This window comes from Aplidium turbinatum, chromosome 2 (genome assembly GCF_918807975.1).
Source record: "Aplidium turbinatum chromosome 2, kaAplTurb1.1, whole genome shotgun sequence".
In the NCBI taxonomy this organism is placed as follows: Eukaryota; Metazoa; Chordata; class Ascidiacea; order Aplousobranchia; family Polyclinidae; genus Aplidium; species Aplidium turbinatum.
The window spans coordinates 44,830,488-44,846,403 of NC_137473.1; the positions used below are offsets into that span (position 1 = coordinate 44,830,488).

The 15,916-nt window shown below is 37.3% G+C and overlaps 2 protein-coding genes across 2 annotated transcripts; one reads left to right on the top strand and one right to left on the bottom strand.

The window, feature by feature from the left end:
- Nucleotides 1-363: 363 nt before the first annotated feature.
- LOC145765339 (small ribosomal subunit protein bS16m-like) lies at nucleotides 364-6,990 on the top strand. Its single transcript, XM_082577142.1, has 2 exons — nucleotides 364-621; nucleotides 6,506-6,990. Exons 1-2 carry the CDS (start codon nucleotides 364-366, stop codon nucleotides 6,740-6,742), a joined length of 495 nt encoding a protein of 164 aa, XP_082433268.1. The 3' UTR covers nucleotides 6,743-6,990.
- Nucleotides 6,991-12,991: 6,001 nt separating this feature from the next.
- LOC145765070 (uncharacterized) lies at nucleotides 12,992-15,328 on the bottom strand. Its single transcript, XM_082576809.1, has one exon. The coding sequence runs from the start codon at nucleotides 15,262-15,264 to the stop codon at nucleotides 13,720-13,722; it is 1,545 nt and encodes a 514-aa protein (XP_082432935.1). The 5' UTR covers nucleotides 15,265-15,328; the 3' UTR covers nucleotides 12,992-13,719.
- Between the last annotated feature and the right edge of the window lie 588 nt (nucleotides 15,329-15,916).

Genomic DNA, 15,916 nt, shown 5'->3' on the forward strand with positions numbered 1-15,916 from the left:
TTGCAGCTAAAACTGTGCAACTGATCTACGGTTCGGATACTGAATACTGATCCAACTCTGATATACACACTTTGGTCCGAGTAGCGGGCTACTTTTGTAAATTAGAAGTGGGGAGCACATGCTATTTTGGTCGAAGTAGCGGGTTCCCACCTCTGCACACACATGAAGTAACAAATACAAAAGAATGAACTAAACATGGTAAAGAAAAAGCAAATCACATGATATACTTCGTATCTGCCAAATGTTGTTAACAACTTGTTCAACAAAGCTAGGTACCAGTTTACCAAAAATTTTATCAGTTGGGCTAGCATGTACATTGTACGGTACAACTTAACACATTTCTTGTTTTAAATGTATCTAGGCATGGTTCGTTTAAGTAAATTATGTTTGCTGCGGAAAACTGGATATCAAGTTACAACAAGAGTATCAAGGTATCGTTACATAGCTAAAGGAGCAGAGCATCTTTTTGAAAACAGAGAAAATTCAAATGTTACTGAAAATTTTGATGGAACTCTTTGCCTCAGAACTAAAAATGTGATTCGAATGACTTTGGATGGTTGTACTAACAGACCATTTTATAGAATTGTGGTCGCTAAGAAATCTTCGGATCGAAATGCTGAGGTAAGCAACATGACTGTATGTATGATAATCAAGATTTCACCATAGATAAACCTTGTATGACTTTCTACTATGCAGTCTGTAGTCACAGATTTTAGCTTTAGGTCTTGATGTATATTACACTCAGAACAATATTTATGAAGTGTGCTTCAAACTTACTACAAAACTTTTTCAAATTTCAGTGCAGGTGATAAAAAGCCAATTCAGTGTAGCTTCATCCAGTGCTGCTACACTTCGTTTGGTTCTTTGCAAATGTGAATTTAAGAGTAACATGGCAGGCCTCGAAATTCGTTTTTGTTGACGGCGGACAAACGTGTCCGGTCGGAGCAGCTATCTCGGCGAACAAATTAAGTCTCACGGCGGACAAATTAAATCTCACGGCGGACACACCAGTTTTAGTCGTCGATCGTCATGCTTAATCACTTTATCTTGATAATAATTCTTCGCCATTTCGGAACTATAACTACAGTTTTGGAAGGCTTTTTAAAAATTCAGTAAAGTCACTCTGAAAGGCTTTCATCAGACCAACGACTTGCGCTTGAAGAGTCAAAGCGCGGTGTAGCTGGTCAATACGTCACATAACTGATCAACTTCCACCGAACGAGGTCGTGTGATTTATTGCGTCACAATGCTCTGGACAGGAGTCGGAAAACTTTTACACCAACGCTACTATTTTCTGCTGCGCAAAGTTTCACAGGCTTTTTTCTTTAAGTTTATTTTTGCGTGTCATGTGAGCGAAAGGGAATTTTCCTTGGGTCTTTTTTTTCTTACTGTAATACCAAAACTCAACAAATTTTGTTGCATCTTGCTGTAATAGCCTACTCGTATAATCTAATTTAGTAACCAACCTTGCTGTATAATTATTACTCAGAGATCAGAGTTGAGACATTGTGATGTAAAACTTAAACTAAATTTTGCGTGATTAGTATAGAAGTACCTGTACTCCTATCGATTCTTAGCTAAGAATTCACCTTTGTATGCTGATTCAATGTCATCAATCGTTGAAGCAATGTAAAAATCGAAAGTTTTCCACCTTGAATAGAAGCTAAGGGATACAGTATTCACATTTTCTAGATGCGCGCTGGAATGCGCTGGAAAATATATTATTGCAACAATTGTTCGTGCTATGCAATGACAATTTGTATCGCTAGTTCCTGTGTTATTTCTCGGCGGACAAATATGACCGATCTAGATGGTACTTCCCGCGGACATCACATGCTGTGACGGCGAACATGTCCGATGTCCGCGGTGAATTTCGAGACCTGCATGGTCAGCACTCAGCAGTTTGTTTTTCTCTGGTGCATTTGCAGGCCAATAAATGAGCCTTAACCACCGACACTGGAATTGAAGTGGCCAACTCTTGTTTGAATTTTGTTGAGCTTGACTTTAACTAATGTTCAACTCAAGTTCAGTGAGATTTCAACCAGGGATATATAGAACAACGGGATTGCTGACTTTGCAAATTTCGATAAAGTGATGGACACTAGAAGGGTCAGCGCTGTTAACGTCCGAAAATGAAAAAAAGCGAAAGCGCGTGTCAATTACGCTGTTGAGAAGTCGCCTTTTCTAGATATCCCTGCTGTGAAGCTAAAATAAGGTCTTGAAAGTGGGCACTTCTAGGCATCTTCCCTAGCAACGCCCATAGCAACAACTAATGGCTGGCCTTGTCTATAACTTAAGATCATCATTTTAAAGCAAACTTTTGCTGTTAGTCATCCAAGACTATTGAGTAGGCTATTGAACACAGCTTTAGTTTTCATATTTCATTGATTATTGCATCACTTTTGGGCAAGTTTTAGTCATCAAAAATAGGAAATAAAAAAAACATGAAAAGAAGTAAGAAAATTCAATTTCGTGGTATTGCTAAACAAAGAAAGTTGGATAAGGTTGGTTGTAAGTCTAACAATGGTGGTAGACTTGATGAACTGTTACTGTAACACATATGTAACCTTTCCTGTAACACCAGAAAGCCATCCAACAACAGAAGATCAAAGCCCTTTTTGCCAACCTTCTACTTCAGCAAAAAAAATTAGGAAAACAAGACAGTACCGGTAGCGAAATCTCTGCATATTCAGAAATCTGCCAAATACTCGACAAGTTTTGATTTGACAAATCAAGAAAAAGAAGCTTTGACACATCCAAGGCCAGGAAAAAAATATTAAAAGCACTTAAGAAAAAATTATAAACCCAAGCAGAGGCAAAAAAGGGTCTACTTATGATAAAGGAGGCTTTAAGGTGTTGAAAATGTTTATTGTTGTTTTTCATAAAATGTGATTTTTGACCAAGTACCAAATTTTAATCCCAAATATCTCTTTCATGTATTTGCCAATCGCTTTCAAATTTTTAACACTATCAGACAGAGTAAACATACAAAGCCTCTGGTCAAAGAATTTTGGAAATTTTGTCCATGATGCTGTCGGTACCCATTTGTTTCATGTCCGAGGATCAAATATTTTTGAAAAAATGCAACAATTTGAATAACTTTTTATTTTCTCAAAATATCTTCATTTTCTTCCATAGAGCTTCAGTCTTGATAATTATAAACATTTTGTTAAAATTTGATTCAAATCCAGTAAGTGGTATTAAAAATATTTGTGTGGTATTAAAAATATTTGTGTTTAAAATTTGTATTTTTTACCACTTGGTGGCGGTTTGGAGAAAAACGGCCAGATTTTCAATTTTTTTTTGCTTTTTTAAAATTATTTCATCTTCAAGCATCATTTTAAGAACAAGAAATGGGTTGTATGTTGAGAAATCCACATTTTAGTTTGTGCAGTAATGATGCAGTAACCCTCCTATTGTCCACTTCAAAACAGAGTCAGCAATCCCGTTGTTCTAGATATCCCTGATTTCAACTATCGGGAATGCCACTCGATCTATCTCGTTGACTAAGTGGAGCCTCCTGCGTCAGTGGTTCAAAGCCTCTACACAAGTAGGCTATGTAAAATTGCCAGGATTAAGCTCTCAAAGAAGCTTTCCCAGTTCGACAATAAATACGGTTGGTTGGTTGGTTTTGAATCTCTATCCTCGTACTGACAAAGCCTTGATTAGTTATTTCTGGTAATTTCGCATAGTTGTAAACGCTTTTGACTGGGGCCAGTTACCGAGATTGACAGAGTGAAGTTTCCGATTGTTGAAAGGTTGTTGCCAGAGAATTATTCCATCCACTAGGTGCCGCTGAATAGAGTGCAGTCCATAAAATGCGTTGCTCAAGTGCACACTACAATAGTCGAACCAGCGCTGCTTGATCTTTGTTCTTCTTCGTTCACAAAATCACGCGCCAACCAACAGCTATCAGATCAAATCAATGTGCTGCTTTGGTGATACAATCGCGGGATGATTATGTCAGTTTAAGAGCTGCTAACACAAAGTGTCTGGGGAAACTGTGGCGTCTGGATATTTAGGTGCGGAGCACTGTGGCGCCCGTTCATTTGAGGTGCGAGACAGCGCTCTACTACTCTTGATATTAGCACATCTCCACAGGACATTTGCTATGCATCCTGAACACAGGTTGCAGCCAGATGGAACCTTACTTAATCTGTTATCTTTCGCAATTACTTCTACTCAGGATTGATTGGTCGTGTGGCGAGTACGTATGAGACAACGCTCTACTACATGAATACATTTCTATGAGGCATATGCACCCTAGCTACAAGTTGCAAGCATAATGGTGCGACTTTGCTCATTATTTAACCTAGTCGGGGTTTTGACGGAAAACTAAGTTACTCTTCACTCAAGCCTACCACCCGCTTGAATATAGGCTACGGTATATTTTTGACTGATGTTTAGTGTAGTTATTATTTGACTCACTAAAAGTGAACTTAGTCATGTTCGGAAACTTGAATAATTTATTGATAATGCTTTCGCTGATGCAAACCTGGACTAACAACAAATAAATGCCGAACACGCGCATTCAAATACAGTATATTTTTCTGTTCAATGTAACATTTTGTGTGAAAAGCATTGCCGGTTTAAGCAGCTTCACTCACGGAAGTCATGACATAGTTTTTTGTTCAATATAACATTTTGTGTGAAAAGCATTGCCGGTTTAAGCAGCTTCACTCACGAAAGCCATGACATATTAGAACGGGCGCCACAGTGCTCCGCACCTAAATATCCAGACGCCACAGTGTGCGCGCCTATTTGACCGGCGCCTAACTGTCTGCGCCTAAAAGACTTGCTCCCTCAATACCTGCCCTGACATTTAGGTAAATGTCAGAGCCCTTCCGTAATTATATATAGCAGGGTTCCCAACCTTTTCTACACCGTGTCCCCTTTAAAAATTTTGAAATACCAATGCCCCCCCTAGTTTTTTTTCCAACCTTTTGAAAAATTAAGAAACGTCATTTTAATTAAAAAACTTGTTTATACAGTAACCGGTAGTTAGAATGATAAAATGATATAAATACAACACACAATAAACATGATAGTACGTTAATTAGTTATTACATATGCAGTTAATGGGATGGTTGAGTTTGTTTTTGCTCTGACAATGTTTTAATTGCTTGTTTGTTGGTGGAAAGAGCAAGTCACATGTCATATTGAATATCCAAGACACTGCACTGCTTTGTCTTCAGAAGTAACATTGTTGACAGGGTTGATCTCTAAGTGGTCAAAACTGGTTTAAACCTGGTTTTAACCGGTGAAAACTAGGTTTAAACCGGTCAAAACCCCAAAAAAATATTTTGATGTAGTGAATGGTCGGCTACCTGGGTTATGGGCTATTTAGAAAATATAGAAGTTGTGGCTATTTTGATATGCAGGCCTCGCAATAGCTGGCGGCCATGGCCGCCTGAACTTTCATTAATGGCCGCCAATACCGACCTGTCAGGCAGCCACAGATGGCTGCCTGTAAAATTTGTACAAAAGATTATATTTATCTTAGATTTTTCTCTTGCTTCAGCACTGCCAAAAACAAGACATCAAACAGCATTAAGACTACTACCTTAATTACATGTCGTGCTACGTCTTATGTGCTACGCAACGGGAGGGCAAATGTTGCATTTTATGGCAAAATTGATGGCAAAAGTTTTTCATAAAAAAAATTCGTTGGAATAAATTCTTGTATTTCAGTTGGCTGTGCAAATGGTTCATCGTTCTACCAAGCATTTTTTGGTTCATCAGAAACTTATTTTTAGAATTTGAATTTTCTCAATAATTAAAATAACCAACTGATTGAAATATCAAAAATAAACAGAGAAATTGAATATTTTTTGTTCCAAATCCAGCATTTAGGTTATTGTTGGTCAAAACAAAATATAGTTGAACATCATTACTAAACATGGAGGGTAACATTTTTAATTCAATTGAAAAGCAACTTGATTTATACACTAAAGGGGTTTTGACCAGTAATAGGTGATCAAAACTGCCCGGTTTAAACCGATCAACCCTGATTGTTGCAAACCCAAAAACATATATTATTTTTTGAAAGAACCGGGAATTGAAGACTATTTCATGAAGATTTGGGCAAAATGTACTAGTCTTTTTAATAAATTTTAATTTTTTTGTTATACAGTGTTGGAGTGGACTTAGAGATGAGAAATTAAAAAAAAATATAATTTTTCAAATTTTTTCATGGCCCCCTTGGTTGGGAACCCCTGATGTATAGCAATAAATTTTGTTAATGATTTTGAAACCTACCAAAGCTTGAAACGTTATTTATGTAACTTGTTTTGTTGTTAAAATTTAAACATGACCTAAAATTTAACGTTTGATTTTCATTGATGAGTATTAGTCTGTGAAGGTTTCTAGAGCTTTTACACATTAACTCCATCAAAAACCATATTTCCAAAACAATGTTGACTGGAGGCGTTTCACTTCGTAGTTCGGTAAATGAGGTTTGACTGTTGTCAGTGATTTAATTCTTGAAAACTGTGGTTTGTTGCAGGATGAACAATTGGGGACGTTTGATGCGATGCCAAACATGTTCAATGAAAAACTGTGCGCGCTTAATTTTGAACGTATAAAGTACCATTTGGCCATGGGAGCATATCCTGCCAAACCAGTACGAAGACTGCTTGGACTTTGTGGGTTCATGCCTTTGGATCCTACACTGATCATATTTGCCAAGGGCTTAAGACGACGAAGTGAAATAGAAAAACGTATTGCGGAAAAAGAAAGTTGACAGCAACCTTGGAGAGACAATACCATATGATAATTTGTTTGATTCAAATGTTATGCATGCTGGTCGGTGGTCGCAATGAGGACTGAGGAGTGTCACTTTTTTGCAGCAGTTTCTGGCTGAATACCGACTTTGACATGCCTGAAAGATTCACGTTTTACACAAACACCAATGCGGCTCTTGGTGACCTTTTTGTTAGATTGCTCATCGTAATGATCTCATTGAATTTCGCTAATAAACGCAACAGTATACGTTGGTAGTACTTGCCTGATACGTGCAAATTTTGTTTTTCAAAACATTATTCCTCTGGATTGGAATCTGGGCAAGGTTGCAGGTAATAAAAGGTAACTGATGGTAGGGCGCTACTCGGCAAAGTAAAGATTGAACACCTGAATATATTTTCATCAAAACTGTAGCCGGATACTTTGGGCCCGGTAGGCTACCAATGAGATCTTTGGGCCCAAAATTAAAGAAAAACGCATTATATTTAAAGAATAAACGGCAATTTCAAACTCCTGAAATAATCCGGGTCCAAAATTTCCCCCTGTTAACGCTGCTGAAGTTTCACCAGAGAATAATACAGTAGAATTCGCCTATAACGGCTTCGTTTATAACGTCAATTCGCCTATTACGTCACATTTCGCTCGGTCCCGGCAGAATTCCTATCTTTTACGTACATTGTAGTTCGGCTACAACAGCATCGCCTATAACGTCAATTCGCATGTAACAGCACCCTTTATTGGTCCCCAGAGGTCTTTTGTTCGTTTATAACGTCACTTTAAGCCTTCACCACGAACGGTCAGTCTTTCAATCCAGTTAGCGCTGCTGCTTGCAAAATGTCTTCCCTTTATTTTGCTACGTCGTTCGCAGCAGGGACTTTAATTAACTTTTTTCCCACGTGAAAAACTATCACGTGTAAAAAGCAGCTCTACAGCTGACCTTTAAACAACTCAAAGCAACAGTTGATGACCTTTAAACAACTCAAAGCATGCAGTAACCAGAGATGGGCAAGATCACCAGTATTGGTGATCTTGAAGATCAAGATCACCAAGAATAGGTGATCTTGAAGATCAAGATCACCAAACTATGTGATCTTGAAGATCAAGATCGTGATCTTGAAGATCAAGATCACTTTCAAGATCACTTTTTGTGTACTTGAAAAGAAAATGAAGTTTTTGATCAATGATGTTGCAAAAAATAATAACTATAAGCAATCTGGGTAAAGGTAGCCTATATAGTTGGTATTGCTAACTTTTAACTACTCGATCGCTGGCCTAAGAATTGTAATAAGTTGCAATTATAGGCCTATCAATTGTTGACGTAGTTTGCTTAGAATCGCAACGTCACCCCCAAGGCAGAGGTTAATTACAGTAGTTCTGAAAAGTCGCAAAATTTGCAATTAGTTTTATACTTTTTATTTATAATAAATAAATAAAAATAAAGTTTAAACCGCATCATTTTTTACCAAATTTTTGTCTGGTTCATGTGGGAGTTTTTATTCGTGTTACTAAGTAGTTCTAACTTTCACTGCATTATGTAAATGTTTATTGCACCATTTACCCACCTGGCAACTTTGATACTGTTGTCTGCTATCAAAAAAGTTCAGAGGTTTGCGGTCCGACAAACCGCTCCATACTCAGACCCTAAACAAGTCTTGGTCTGGTTGATTTGCTGCAATAAACCACTTTACATGACCAAAGTCGGCTAGAATCCAGATTTTTTAACACCGCCATTCTAGACTTTTGAAACATCTAAAATTGGGTCAATAAAAGCAAACATTTCTTTAAAATTCACATTAAATCATTTTTTATTATACGTCAACATAAAGTACACGGAAGTTGACTTCTTCATTATGACCAACACAGAAAACTTTTTCAATTTTGAAATGGCAACACTGACCAGATTTGATGGAGACTTTAAATCGTCTTTTGTTGGGCACATATCATATTAACAGTGGCTTAATGTTAGTAGTTGCCACTAACTACTTTGTACAGTACGAGTTCTAAAAAAATGCCTCTATGTAGGAAGTAAAATTCAATTTTAAAGTGATCTTGATCTTATTGTTCTTCAAGATCAAGATCACACAAAAAAAAGTGATCTTAGATCAAAATCAAGATCACCAAAAAAAAAAGTGATCTTCAAGATCAAGATCACGCCCATCTCTGGCAGTAACTTACTGTATAAACTAATTAAATGAATTAACTTTTTTAGCGAGCAAATCCTACATTATTTAGCAAAAGCTGAACGCTATGTGGTAGAGAAATCCGTGTCAAAACCGAAACAGCTGAAGATCAATGCCTTTTTTGCTATAAATAAACAATGAACTTCTCTACTACTGTATGTAACTAGCTGTATTGCGCAAATTTCCTGTAACTTACCTTGCGCTGTACCTGTATGGTTGTTTTTTTTTTAAACAATTTCTTTGTATAGGCTACTGTATTTTCTGTGTGACTTTGGTGGTACACAGTAAAACCTGACTGGATTATATACACCTCCTTCTTTAATCAAAAGATAGTTTTGGAATAGTTTGCGGTAGTTCGTCTATAACGTCAGTTTTTGCAAATCCCCTAGAGGTGCCGTTATAGGCAAATTCTACTGTAATAACAATATTTATATAGCGCCACATCCACAGTCCGACTATGCTCCTGGGCGCTGTACATGACAATGGTAATGATTAATATGATACTTTCAGTCATAATGTTCCTTGAAATAGAACGTTTTCAAGCGAGCTTTGGGTTCATTTAAATTTTCAGTTTCTTTTACACAAATAGGCAAACAATTTCAGCAACAACTGGGGTGCGATTTCCATATTGTGTCTTACATGAAGGGTTGCACAAGAGCAATTGATGTTGAGAACGCAAAGTTCTGGCAGGTTTATAATGAACAAGCAAAGTGTCCAGATAGTTCGGAGCAAAACCATGGAAAACTTTATAAATTAATAGACATATTTTGAAGCGAATACGATATAATACTGGAAGCCAATGCAGGGAGTTTAGTATAGGAATGATATGCTCACGTTTACGTGTTGAAGTAAGTAGCCGATCAGCAGCATTCTGAACTCTTTGAAGACGCAAAATAGTACAATGTGGAATGGTCTGTGTCAGGATGAGAAGGTTTGTGCTTCAAGCTTTTATTAACAAATTGGTAGCTTCATACTGTGGACACCATTTCTAACCCATGGTAGAGATAAAAAGCAGACCACTAAGCCTCCGGAGGACATTGCCGCTGAGAAGTCGTGAAATGGCCTCCGAAACTATCGTGCCGGTAGGCCATCACAGTTTTCGCTAGTACGGTACGTTATTTGAATTTTTTTACCACCACTCTCTTTTGTAGCCCACACGAAACTTTCTTACTCGCAATATTTGTCCACAAACAAGGCCAAGTTTCCACACACTGACGAAAAACATCGCTGATAAAAGTTTACCAAAAAGTCTGTGCGTCGACCTGTAAAAACTCGAAGACTAACTGCCTACACTTACTTGGGAAGCAGTACATTCCAGTAGGCTATAACTGCAAATATGTTTCAGTGCCTTATTTATGTTATTCTCTACGGAGTGAATGCAGAAACACAATATTAATTAACTGATATTTGAACAAAAAATTTTTAACCGACTTTTTGTATAGGCTGCCCGGCACGAGAATTCGGCCGCCGGGAAGCGAGATTTTTGTTACTTCGCATAGAGCTTGTATTAATAGGGGAGAACCTCCATCAATGGGACAAATTTTGCGTTTTGCTAATTTTTTTTAAATTTTGTAACGAAATGCAGTGCTTTTTTTTACAACACTAATGCCAATGCATTTTTTTTCAAATAACACTTGGTTTGATTTCATTGTCTCCAGTGGTTTAGAAATAACGCGCAGTTTTGGAAGGTTACTCAAAACGTCCCATTGTTGAATCTGGCTCCACCATTGGGACAGGCAATTTCTAACAATGGGACACAATTTATTATCTGTGTAAATGCACATTATAAACTTGATATTCACTTTGTTATTGATTATATTTACTGTAGTGCATTATTAAAGTTTTCTAAAATTTTCTCAACTTCATCATTCAAAATCTTTTTGACACCATAATGAGGTTGAAAACTTAGATTGCTTTTAAGATCATTATTTGCTTGGGCTCTTTTGTATGTGTCAACCCAGCTTTTCAATGTTTGGCTTGGTATGTCAAATTCTCTTGCTACAGGTCTATTTTTTCCGGTTTGTAGGCTTATTGCTTTTTCAACAGCAGTTTTCATAGTTAAAGGATCTGTGTTTCCCTTTTTACGAATAAGTCGAGTTGATTTACAGTGTCCCATTGATGGGCAAGACCTGCTGTCCCATTGTAAGATGCCATCCGCAAATGCAAAAAAAATTAGCTAATTTCTTAAAGACTACTTCACTGACAACAACGTTTTGTCCTAAGAACTGCCAGACATATAGACTATGCTACCATGCTTTTTTAACCTGCTTCGCCAAGTATGTACAAAAATATCTTCAAGGCAAGTGACCTATCTTTTTTTACTTTGGGTATCAAAAAACACACTTTCTTTAACAAACCAGCCATGCATGCAAATTGAAGGATCCCACTGTTGGTACAAGCGAAAGACTACATGGCGAATTGAAATTCGTCATATACGTTGTGCTCGCTTGATCAACTAAGCGTGGGAGACCAAGTGTCCCATTGTAGAATCGTCCCAATGATGGAGGTTCTCCCCTACAGTGTGAATGCAAACATCTTTCGTTGGCGTCTGGCGTGTTTGGTTCAGTGGTTTCATCTTCTGCCTTTTGTTCGTGAGGACAACGATTCGACACCCATCGAATTCAATTTTTTTTTCTTTAAATTAATTTTTGCGGTGCACAAAAGCTTTTCAAAAAAAAGTAGGGTTAATTCTTATTTAATTCGGAAAATCTTACTTTTAGAGTAGAGGAGATACTATACGCGGATGATTTGGTTAATAAGTGGAACGGAAGGGAAAATCACAATGAGCAAAATTGACCCATGTGGGAGATGTGCAAAGATGAAGAGAGTGACATGCAGATCCGGAGATGGTTTTGAATGTGAAAGATGCAGGAAGATTGAAGAAGGAATGGTTGGTCCTGTTGAAAAGCTGAATAACGAAGTTGAATCCGTGAATGCCTTTTGCTATCTAGGAGATAGATTGAATGCAAGTGGTGGTTGTGAAGCGGCAGTGACTGCAAGAGTAAGGTTTGGTCGGGTGAAATTCAGAGAGTGTCGAGAGTTGTTATGTGGTAGAAGATTTCCGTTGAAAATGAGAGGAAGAATTTATACTAGTTCTGTGAGAGATCTGCAATGCTGTACGGAAGTGAGACATGGTGATGGTGCTTACGGGAAAACGAATTGGCGATTTTAAGAAGAACTGAGAGAGCGATGGTGAGAGCACTGTGTGGTGTGAAGCTGATGGACAAAAGGAATACTGAAGAACTTGCTTGGGTTGAATGAAAATGTTGATAAGTTGGCGAAAGCGAATGGGTGAGGTGGTATGGGCATGTTTTGAGAAGGGATGAAGATAATGTTTTGAGAAGAGCGCTGGAGTTGCGAGTGGAGGGTCGTAGAAAACAAGGAAGACCCAAGAAAACGTGGAAAAGGCAGTTGAGGAAGAAAGCAGCAAGGTGGGCTTAACAAGAGAGGACGCGTTAGACAGATCGACGTGGAGGCAGGGTGTGAAGGCGATTGCGGCATTTGGAGATGAATCCGGCCACCCTCGGTAACGGGGACATCACCGGATTAAAACTGGACTACTACTACTACTACTAGAGTGACCAGAATCAATTTCTTTTCTCAATTTTTTTAAACTTGTCTAGACTAGGTGTGTCTCTAGGCAGGCTGCGTTGTTTTCATGTTCAATGTTTAGATTTGGACTTGGAGGGCGAAAATCGGCTGCTGACTTTGAAAACCGCGCGAAAAAAAAATGAATCGGTAAAACAGTTACGCGCGCGGCGGGTAACCAGTAGCGGGCTACACTTACAGAAATATGCAAATGAGACACAATGTTCGTGGGAAAAAGATTTCGCCGCCGGGAAGAAGTTCTGGTAGGCCATGCTTGGTCGCCGAAAAAATAGAGGAGCTCAGAGACCTGAAAAGGTACAATAATGTTTTTGCTATGATGGTCAGAAATAAAAACAACTCAACCCATCACATTGAAGTTTTCCCACATAACAAATGAATCCTGCATTTCAGCCCACGTTAGTACAAAGATTTCTCACTTCCGCTTATTGACCTATTCTGAAGCTCATTACTGTTACCACGAACGTACGCTTTTAAAACGTAACTAATGCAAATCTTGATTAACTAAAGATAGTAAATTGCAGTTTTTTTTAGGAATCATGATATTCAGCATACCGTACAGTAGCAGCTTATCGCAACAAAGTCATAGCATTGAATAAACTCACGTAACTGAGCTGATGCACAGCACTTGAGTACAATACAAAAACGCAAATACATTTACAGTCATACAATTTTCAAAATAAAAGTGGCTATTAGCAAGAGTAATCAATTGATACCGTAGTAAAGACATTATCAACTGCAGTTCTAGTTCGCTTCACAGTTGAATTCTACGTTATTTCAAAAGCATAGTTCTTTTCACGTCCAAAGAAGGAATATTCTATATCACTAGTATGCTACTAACACAAATCCATCATAACCATTAACCAGTGATGACACCTGAAAAATTCCTATCTTTTGAATAAAAATAAGGGCCAAACAGTGTTTATACAATTACAAAAAATACAAGAAAACTCATCAAAAACAAATTAAAAAACATAATAAAGTTTGAAATAATGTAGAAAGGACTTCTACCCCACGAAACAAGTTGACAGAAAAATTTATGTCTTTAGATTTAGAAAATGTTTCAACAAAACACTTGTGAAATAATTTACAAGCAAACTTTCTGTTCAAATAAAGTACGGTAGCCTACTTTGAATTATTATAAAATGTAGCTATACAACAGCAAAAAATAAACATATACAGAAGATGGATTTTACAAAGTCGTTGCAGCGGTATCTTCTATAGGAGACAATGGTGGAGATATGTGCTCGAATTCCGCAGTGAATACAGAATCACCTTCAGTCAGTTCAGATGCAAGGTGAGGATCTGATTCATTCTTCAAGTCGGATGAAGATTGTGCTGCATTTAACAATGTGTTAAGTTTCAAGTTTTTGAATGTGGATGCCTTATGCAACATCCTTCTATTTCTAAAGGTTTCAGCTGAAGTAATTTCATTAGTGGAACAAATTAACCTTTTGCAACCATCAATGGGGGAATATAAAGCACCGGGTGAATCCTTTTCTTGTAAATGAGATCTGTATGGGGTACCAAGATCAAACATTCGACCTCCAACAACAGGGCTTGATGAAAATGGTGATTGGTTGCTGCTTGGTGTTTTAGGAATATGACATTTTGATTTTAATAATGGAGTACGCATATTTTCTTTGGCAAAACCTTGTCTTTTTTCATAGTCTGAGTCAGATGACATAGGAAAGGCATCAAAATCATCACTGGCATTTTCAACACTTTTTAGTGGTTTTCTGTCAATATTGGATGCAGGGTCAGAATGAAAATCATCACAATCATCGACATTATCTTGAAAAAACAGCTTTCTTCGCAAAGAAGAGTTACTCAGAACTTCATTTGTTTGGGAATCTTCCTGGTCCTTAATATCACTACAATCATTTTGGGTAAAGTATTGTTCCAATATTTTAGTGAGGTCAACATCACAAGGAATTGATAGTGCTGTTTGAGTAGAAACAGTAGCGGTCTTCTGAGGTATGGATTGGTATTCTTTCACCAGCAACGGAGAGCTGTTCTTAAGTTGACTCGAAGTAGTATTCACTTCACAGTTCCTGTGTATCCTCTTTCCTCGAGCACTTGATGGAACAGCTGGTGAAATGATGGCTAAGTAGTGAGGTGGTTCAGATGATGACCAGGGGCTGGTGATATTTATGCCATTGGCAAAAAAATTGTCTATAGCCTTTTGTGCTTGGACTTCCACGGCAGGGTCAAAATTAACTACATTTTGTTGCTCATGAAATTTTGAAATATCAATGTCGACAGGCTTCATGAGTGCAATTTGATCAATATTCCAAAAACTTCCAGGTGACTGATTCACAGACTCATTGTAAGTTTGGTTACTTGTTGATGCAAACATAGACGGGCTTAGAGATGGCTGAATAAGACTGTCAATTGTCACTTGACTTTCAAAAGGATTAGTGATGCTAAATTCACTTTCATTATTTGTGTTGTTGATTTTACTACTATTAACCAATGGTTTGCTATTCTTTGGAGTGCTAAATTGTGTTTTTATAAAAGATGGCGAAGTCATTGAAAGCTGCAAGTTTGTTATTTTTGAAGAGCTATGTTCACTCCCAGAAAAATTAGATTCATTGGAAATGCCAGCGCTCATTTGAGATAAAGCCAACTTCGATTTTGGAGTTTTTTCGTTAGAAAACTTTACATCCATGGGATTAAGTGACAAAAATGTCTGTTTATCAGTGCTGAAAGTTTTTCCAGAAACATGTTCTTCCATGCTATTTACTGAGAACAAATGTGTTATAAAAGTCTGCAGGAAACTAAATGGTAAAAAATGAACATGTAATCTGTAAAACCAAAAGCAAGGCTAAGGATATTAAAACAAATGTCAAGATATTTCTTAAACCAGTGGTTCCCAACCTTTTTTATCCGGTGGACCCTTTTAGTTGATATTCAAATCCAAATTTCCCCCTATAAATTTAGTTTGTTAAAAACTCGTTTACATTAATGTTTTAATCTAAGTCTTGGAAGATAAACTAAACTTTAACTACAAATAAGCTTTTCAGCCTGTAATATTCCTTTTCATACTAAAATAATTTAATTAATGAAGAACGTTGCTGAAAAGTATTTTATTCAAAGAATACATTCAAAATATAAGAGTCAATGCATTTAACAGCCTGTGTGAAGTTTTTGATTTTTTTGTTTCGACAACTCATGAAAGTGGTGAAAGAGTATTGGAAAGAGCACAACAAATGTCATTCTCCACGTCTAATCTGTTTCTCTGTTTTGTTTTCATTGGCAAAACTTGAAAAACCTAATTCACATAGATAAGTGGAAGCAAACGGAAGGATACTTCGAATAGCTTTCTCTGCCACTTTGGGATAGGAATTACACAATAATAGCCAAAATCCAGTGATTGATTTTTATCT